The sequence below is a fragment of the Brachyistius frenatus genome, unplaced genomic scaffold (genome assembly GCF_029030835.1).
Source record: "Brachyistius frenatus isolate BFR_SWC_R1_liver_20210118 unplaced genomic scaffold, ASM2903083v1 Contig_32, whole genome shotgun sequence".
NCBI lineage: Eukaryota > Metazoa > Chordata > Actinopteri > Embiotocidae > Brachyistius > Brachyistius frenatus.
In genome coordinates this window covers 767,501-776,866 of record NW_027210631.1, presented here as the reverse complement: position 1 = coordinate 776,866, position 9,366 = coordinate 767,501, and the positions used below count along the sequence as shown (strand labels likewise).

At 34.2% G+C, this 9,366-nt stretch overlaps 1 protein-coding gene across 7 annotated transcripts in view; it reads right to left on the bottom strand.

Annotated features, from left to right (window-relative positions):
• Positions 1-6,940: 6,940 nt before the first annotated feature.
• Positions 6,941-9,366, bottom strand: part of LOC138621743 (protein PHTF2-like) — a 45,449-nt gene continuing 43,023 nt past the window's right edge. For all 7 annotated transcript variants that reach the window (XM_069700001.1, XM_069699997.1, XM_069699999.1 and 4 more), the window contains one exon: positions 6,941-9,333. In XM_069700001.1, coding sequence (XP_069556102.1) covers positions 9,313-9,333 — 21 coding nt within the window. In that variant the 3' untranslated portion in view covers positions 6,941-9,312. The remainder of the gene's footprint in view (positions 9,334-9,366) is intronic.

Genomic DNA, 9,366 nt, shown 5'->3' with positions numbered 1-9,366 from the left:
ACCAAAAAGTCATACTATAGCATGTCGTCGGAAATATGATCAAAAAGTCATACTATAGCATGTCGTCGGAAATATTTCCAAAAAGTCATATTATAACATGTCGTCGGAAATATGATCAAAAAGTCATACTATAGCATGTCGTCAGAAATATGATAAAAAGTCATACTATAGCATATGATCAAAAGTCATACTATAGCATGTCGTCTAAAATATGATCAAAAAGTCATACTATAGCATGTCGTCCGAAATATGACAAAAAAGTCATACTATAGCATGTCGTCCCAAATATGACAAAAAAGTCATACTATAGCATGTCGTCAAATATGACCAAAAAGTCATACTATAGCATGTCGTCCGAAATATGATCAAAAAGTCATACTATAGCATGTCGTCAGAAATATGATCAAAAAGTCATACTATAGCATGTCGTCCGAAATATGATCAAAAAGTCATACTATAGCATGTCGTCTGAAATATGATCAAAAAGTCATACTATAGCATGTCGTCCTAAATATGACCAAAAAGTCATACTATAGCATGTCGTCCAAAATATGATCAAAAAGTCATACTATAGCATGTCGTCCTAAATATGATCAAAAAGTCATACTATAGCATGTCGTCCGAAATATGACCAAAAAGTCATACTATATAGCATGATCAAAAAAGTCTATAAAAATATGTTCAAAAAGTCAAAGTATACTATAACATGTCGTCCCAAATATGATCAAAAGTCATACTATAGCACAGATATGATATATATATATATATTATATATTTTACGACATTTAATAAGTATGACTTCCGTTCAATTTATGTAAGCCAACACAGTGGTGCAGCTGTCAGCGTTGTTGTCTCCCAGTCTCAGGGTTCAAGTCCAGCCTTTGACTGTCTATGCGCAAAACTATTAACCTAAAAGTAAAGTTTGTCATCCATAATAATGATGACTAACTTATGCATGTTGTCCATAATGTAAAACATTACATTCAAGCAAGAACATGCAATCCTCCACACTAAGTTCCAATCCCCCTATCAAACCTCAAAGCTCCTGATTGTGAAATGACAACCTTTTTGCTGTCTTTATTGCGTGCCTGTCTATATGACTTATATAACTTTAAAACATGTTAGGGAAGAGTGATCAATGGTGCAGTGGTTGGCATTGTTGCCTTCCAGTCAGAAGGTTGCAGGTTCAAGACCCACCCTGGAAATGATGATGTTAACATCTCTGATGAAAAGCCACAGCAAGGCCAAGAATTGAACCTGGAACCTTCTGACTGGGAGTCAACAGCACTAACCACTACACCACTGTGCTTTCTTCATTAAAATCTTTAAAAGTCATATAAGTTATATAAGTCAGACAAACATGCAATAAAGGCAGCACAATTTTACAGTTGCTAGCGTTGTCATCTCACAATCAGGAAGTACTGGGTTCGATCAGGGGCTTGGGACTCTGTCTGTGGAGGATTGCATGTTCTTGCCTGGAGTGTGACTTTGTCACATTTAAGACTACATGATGTTTGTTTTACATCATGGACTACATGCATGATAACATGCATAAGTTAGTCGTCCATATTTTGGACGACATACTTTACTTTTGTTATTATTTATGCAGGAACAAGTCATACTATAGCATGTCGTCTGAAATATGATAAAAAAGTCATACTATAGCATGTCGTCTAAAATATGATAAAAAAGTCATACTATAGCATGTCGTCTAAAATATGATAAAAAAGTCATACTATAGCATGTCGTCTAAAATATGATAAAAAGTCATACTATAGCATGTCGTCTAAAATATGATAAAAAGTCATACTATAGCATGTCGTCTAAAATATGATAAAAAAGTCATACTATAGCATGTCGTCTAAATATGATAAAAAGTCATACTATAGCATGTCGTCTAAAATATGATAAAAAGTCATACTATAGCATGTCGTCTAAAATATGATAAAAAAGTCATACTATAGCATGTCGTCTAAAATATGATAAAAAAAGTCATACTATAGCATGTCGTCTAAAATATGATAAAAAGTCATACTATAGCATGTCGTCTAAAATATGATTAAAAAGTCATACTATAGCATGTCGTCTGAAATATGATAAAAAAAAAGTCATACTATAGCATGTCGTCTGAAATATGATAAAAAAGTCATACTATAGCATGTCGTCTAAAATATGATAAAAAAGTCATACTATAGCATGTCGTCTAAAATATGATTAAAAAGTCATACTATAGCATGTCGTCTAAATATGATAAAAAGTCATACTATAGCATGTCGTCTAAAATATGATAAAAAAGTCATACTATAGCATGTCGTCTATGAAATATGATGTCGTCTAAAATATGTCATACTATAGCATGTCGTCTAAATATGATAAAAAAGTCATACTATAGCATGTCGTCTAAAATATGATAAAAAAGTCATACTATAGCATGTCGTCTAAAATATGATAAAAAAGTCATACTATAGCATGTCGTCTAAATATGATAAAAAAGTCATACTATAGCATGTCGTCAAAATATGATAAAAAAGTCATACTATAGCATGTCGTCTAAAATATGATAAAAAAGTCATACTATAGCATGTCGTCTAAAATATGATAAAAAGTCATACTATAGCATGTCGTCTAAAATATGATAAAAAAGTCATACTATAGCATGTCGTCTAAAATATGATAAAAAGTCATACTATAGCATGTCGTTTAAAATATGATAAAAAAGTCATACTATAGCATGTCGTCTGAAATATGATAAAAAGTCATACTATAGCATGTCGTCTGAAATATGATAAAAAGTCATACTATAGCATGTCGTTTCAAATATGATAAAAAAGTCATACTATAGCATGTCGTCTGAAATATGATAAAAAGTCATACTAATATGATAAATAAAAAAAAGTCATACTATAGCATGTCGTCTAAAATATGATAAAAAAGTCATACTATAGCATGTCGTCTATGAAATATGATAAAAAAGTCATACTATAGCATGTCGTCTAAAATATGATAAAAAAGTCATACTATAGCATGTCGTCTGAAATATGATAAAAAAGTCATACTATAGCATGTCGTCTAAAATATGATAAAAAGTCATACTATAGCATGTCGTCTAAATATGATAAAAAAGTCATACTATAGCATGGTGATCAATAGTGCAGTGGTTGGCATTGTTGCCTTCCAGTCAGAAGGTTGCAGGTTCAAGACCCATCCTGGAAAATGATGATGTTAACATCTCTGATGAAAAGTCAAGGGTAAGAATCGAACCTGGAACCTTCTGACTGGGAGTCAACAGCACTAACCACTGCACCACTGTGCTTTCTTCATTAAAAAGTTTAAAAGTCATATAAGTTATATAAGTCAGACAAACATGCAATAAAGGCAGCACAATTTTACAGTTGCTAGCGTTGTCATCTCACAATCAGGAAGTACTCGGTTCGATCAGGGGCTTGGGACTCTGTCTGTGGAGGATTGCATGTTCTTGCCTGGAGTGTGACTTTGTCACATTTACGACTACATGATGTTTGTTTTACATCATGGACTACATGCATGATAACATGCATAAGTTAGTCGTCCATATTTTGGACGACATACTTTACTTTTACTTATTATTTATGCAGGAACATGCAAATTCCACATAGAAAGTCAAGTCATACTATAGCATGTCGTCTGAAATATGATCAAAAAGTCATACTATAGCATGTCGTCTAAAATATGATAAAAAGTCATACTATAGCATGTCGTCTAAAATATGATAAAAAAGTCATACTATAGCATGTCGTCTAAAATATGATCAAAAAGTCATACTATAGCATGTCGTCTGAAATATGATCAAAAAGTCATACTATAGCATGTCGTCTAAAATATGATCAAAAAGTCATACTATAGCATGTCGTCTAAAATATGATAAAAAAGTCATACTATAGCATGTCGTCTAAAAAAATGAAAAAAAAGTCATACTATCGCATGTCGTCTAAAATATGATCAAAAAGTCATACTATAGCATGTCGTCTAAAATATGATAAAAAAAACTCATATAGCATGTCGTCCAAAATATGATAAAAAAGTCATACTATAGCATGTCGTCTAAAATATGATCAAAAAGTCATACTATAGCATGTCGTCTAAAATATGATCAAAAAGTCATACTATAGCATGTCGTCTAAAATATGATAAAAAAGTCATACTATAGCATGTCGTCTGAAATATGATAAAAAAGTCATACTATAGCATGTCGTCTAAAATATGATCAAAAAGTCATACTATAGCATGTCGTCTAAAATATGATCAAAAAGTCATACTATAGCATGTCGTCTAAAATATGATAAAAAAGTCATACTATAGCATGTCGTCTAAAATATGATATGATCAAAAAGTCATACTATAGCATGTCGTCTAAATATGATAAAAAGTCATACTATAGCATGTCGTCTAAAATATGATCAAAAAGTCATACTATAGCATGTCGTCTAAAATATGATAAAAAGTCATACTATAGCATGTCGTCTAAAATATGATAAAAAAGTCATACTATAGCATGTCGTCTAAAATATGATAAAAAAAGTCATACTATAGCATGTCGTCTAAAATATGATAAAAAGTCATACTATAGCATGTCGTCTAAAATATGATAAAAAAGTCATACTATAGCATGTCGTCTAAAATATGATAAAAAGTCATACTATAGCATGTCGTCTAAAATATGATAAAAAGTCATACTATAGCATGTCGTCTAAAATATGATAAAAAGTCATACTATAGCATGTCGTCTAAAATATGATAAAAAAGTCATACTATAGCATGTCGTCTAAAATATGATAAAAAGTCATACTATAGCATGTCGTCTAAAATATGATAAAAAAGTCATACTATAGCATGTCGTCTAAAATATGATAAAAAAGTCATACTATAGCATGTCGTCTAAAATATGATAAAAAGTCATACTATAGCATGTCGTCTAAAAATATGATAAAAAAGTCATACTATAGCATGTCGTCTGAAATATGATCAAAAAGTCATACTATAGCATGTCGTCTAAAATATGATCAAAAAGTCATACTATAGCATGTCGTCTAAAATATGACCAAAAAGTCATACTATAGCATGGCCACAGCAAGGCCAAGAATTGAACCTGGAACCTTCTGACTGGGAGTCAACAGCACTAACCACTGCACCACTGTGCTTTTATCATTAAAAAGTTTAAAAGTCATATAAGTTATATAAGTCAGACAAACATGCAATAAAGGCAGCACAATTTTACAGTTGCTAGCGTTGTCATCTCACAATCAGGAAGTACTGGGTTCGATCAGGGGCTTGGGACTCTGTCTGTGGAGGATTGCATGTTCTTGCCTGGAGTGTGACTTTGTCACATTTACGACTACATGATGTTTGTTTTACATCATGGACTACATGCATGATAACATGCATAAGTTAGTCGTCCATATTTTGGACAACATACTTTACTTTTACTTATTATTTATGCAGGAACATGCAAATTCCACATAGAAAGTCCCAGGCAGGGATCGAACCACAGACCTTTAGACTGTGAGACGACAACGCTGACAACTGCACTATTGTGTTGCCTTACAAAAATTGAACGGAAGTCATACTTATAGCATGTCGTCTGAAATATGATCAAAAAGTTGTACTATAGCATGTCGTCTGGAACATTTCCAAAAAGTCATATTATAACATGTCGTCAGAAATTTGATAAAAAGTCATACTATAACATGTCGTCAGAAATATGATCAAAAAGTCATATTATAACATGTCGTCTGAAATATGATAAAAAGTCATACTATAACATGTCGTCAGAAATATGATCAAAAAGTCATACTATAACATGTCGTCAGAAATTTGATAAAAAGTCATACTATAACATGTCGTCAGAAATTTGATAAAAAGTCATACTATAGCATGTCGTCTGAAATTTGATCAAAAAGTCATACTATAGCATGTCGTCCTAAATATGATAAAAAGTCATATTATAACATGTCGTCTGAAATATGATCAAAAAGTCATACTATAACATGTCGTCTGAAATATGATCAAAAAGTCATACTATAGCATGTCGTCTGAAATATGATAAAAATTCATATTATAACATGTCGTCTGAAATATGATCAAAAAGTCATACTATAGCATGTCGTCTGAAATTTGATAAAAATTCATATTATAGCATGTCGTCTGAAATTTGATAAAAAGTCATATTATAACATGTCGTCTGAAATATGATCAAAAAGTCATATTATAACATGTCGTCTGAAATATGATCAAAAAGTCATACTATAGCATGTCGTCTGAAATTTGATAAAAAGTCATATTATAGCATGTCGTCTGAAATTTGATAAAAAGTCATATTATAACATGTCGTCGGAAATATGATAAAAAGTCATACTATAGCATGTCGTCGGAATTTCCCCTCGGGGATTAATAAAGTGTATAAAATAAAAAAACAATTTTTTTTAAATTAAAAAAAAATTTGACCAAAAAGTCATATATTCGTCCATAATATGGTCAAAAAGTCATACTATAACATGTCGTCGGAAATATGATAAAAAGTCATACTGTTGCATTAAATACGAAATTTGAACGGAAGTCGTACTTATAGCACAAAAAAGTCAGTTCTTTAATGTCGTCCAAAATGTGATGAAGTCATACTATAGCAGAAAAAAGTCAAACTGTCTTCTAAAATATGCTAAAAAAAAATATGCAAAACATTTTTTGGGTGATTTTGGACATTTTTACGGCATTTCAGACGACATCTGTCGTCAGCGCTTCCCTTTTGAAGTCACGTCTTCCTTTCTCTTGTTTGTACGAGAACAAGCGCTGAATTGCTTGATTCTTTAATTTAATATAAAAGAATTCATTTCAGTTTTTTTCCTTTAACTCGTCACCTGCGTTGAAAACGTGTGATACTTCTGAAAAACAAGGAAAGACTTGACGATTAAACATCCATTTTTTTTATTTTTCTTATAAAAATGTAGACCTTGTGGACAGACCAGTTCACAAAAAAAAAACTAAATCTAAATATTCAGACTCTTAAAAACAGCATCACAACATAGAGAGTCCTTAACTGAGGTTCACTTCCATACAAACAATTCAAACATTGATTTTTTTTTTTTTCTTCCTTAAAAACAGTAAAACGTGCCTCTTCTTTCTAGCGAGGAAACAAACAACCTTTACAAATGAGTGACGAAAGAAACGAAAAGCGCAACGTCAAAAGAAAAACAAACAACAAAAATAATCATTTGAAGTATTTCTAAGAGGGACACAAAAAAAAAAAAGATTTGAAAGCGTAAAACTACAAATACATTCTTTCCCCAGCAGAGACGGACAAAAAAACAACAACAATTAAATAAGCACTTTGGTCTTTCTCCTCAAACACGCCGAAAATGATTATGCTCGCATTTTACGAATTGAAGACGGCCGAACGCGCGAACCGACGCCGCAGTTTGAAATCACGTCGCAAGATATTTTTTTCCTGCGCGTGACGTCACGTACCGAGTGGGATCGAGTGGGATCGAGTGGGACCGAGTGGGATCGACACGGACCGTCGACAGAACGTCTTAACGTCTGAAGCCGGCGTTCGATCCGACGCCTAAACGCGCAAACCGTCCCTCGACGTCGAAACGAGATGTAACTTCTTTTCTTCCATTTAAAAGGGCTTTTTTTATTTTATTTTTTAAAGTGCATATCTTTGTTCACGTACAGACTTTGTTTTCGCTGCAGCGTGCAGAAACCTGCGACCGAGGGGCGGCGGACTCGACTTCGCTGAAATGGAAGCAGCTCCGGGAGTTTTGAATCCAATCGGTTTCTGAATTCGGCGGAACGACGCCGACCGAAAGAAAAATCGGCACTTCCCTTCGGACGCCCGAACTCTTTTCGCGCCGTCGCGAAATCGCCGACCGCGGCGTCCTAAAGTCGAGGCGTCGCGTTTGAAGAGCTCGTCGGTTCTCGTTTAACAAAGTCAGCAGTTCAAATCAGTGAGAGGAAAAAATAAAAACAAAACAAACAAACAGGTGACTCTGTTGTGACCGCGTCATGACGTAAAAGCAGACGTTCGTCTAGAATACAAAAAAAAAGGAAAACACCGATTTCATTCGGGACCGGCGCCGTAACATGCGGAGAGGCGACCCGTCGAGAACAAAGGGTTCCAAAAGGCTCGAAGCCGAGCGGAGCGCGACGCTCCGAGCTGAAGCCGTCCGAGGTCCTTTTTTTTTTTTAACGCCGCGGCGGACGTACGATGAAAATGTCCTCCGGAGCCGCGTCGGCTCTCCGAGGGAAAGGAAATGAAAAGTGAATATCTACACCTTTTTTTTTTTTCTTCTGGAAATACTGTTGAAGCCATTTGATGGAGGTCATCAAATTACAACTTAGTGAAAATTAATATAAAAAAAAAATAAAAAAGGGACCTACTTTATAGCTTCAGAGGAGTCGTTAAAAAAAACCCCCAAAAAACAACTAACTTCTGCATGCAGTTCCACATCTGTATTGATTATGCGATCGTGTCTCATTTCGTGTGCGTTATTACACGTTAGTTTAATCTCTTTCAAAACAAAACAAAAAACAAAAAACCAGGAGATATCCGTGAAGTGTTTCTGTTCACACGGTTGCAGGACTTTGCAGTGCCGATGTCGTCTGGCGGTTTCACCTCCAACGACGACAAACGCAAAATCCTCCAACCAAGAAGCTTCTTAAACATATTAAAAACTCTATTGGGTTGCGATAAAACCGCTGGACTGATGTATGTATTTTAAAAATAGTTTTTAAAGTCGTAATGGAGTTTAGACATAAATAACTTTGAACACGTTTAAGCAAATAAAACACCAAAATGACAACAAAATAACCCCCCCCCCCCTCCATCGGCGCCTCAATACTTTTGCCTTCAAATTTGCTCAAATTTAAAAACGAACCGTCGCAAATGAAGCCGAGAACCCGAACCGTCAGGTTACAAATAATAATTTATGCTCATAATAATAATAATAATAATAATACTAAACGAGTTTCGTAGACCGGTCAAATGTAGCATCGTGTGGTGCCACAAAACACACACACACAAAATAAAACAAAATAAAATAAAAATGCAACAAACTAGAATTCAAATAAACCCTAAATAAAAACACTGAGTGGGTAAATAAATAGGTTGTGAATTGCACAAAGTGGGAACGTCGAAGGTCCAAAAAAAAAAACCAAAAAAAGAAGCGCTCTGATATGTTGAGACCGACGTTCAAGTCTTTCAGCGAGTCGAACGGTCAGACGAGCGTTCCAGCGAGTCCGTCAGTGAAAGCCGAGCGTCGACGCCGTTCGAGTTCACTGTCATGATTTGATCTTCCACAGCTGTGAACGGGGAAGAAGAAAAGGAAAAAAAGA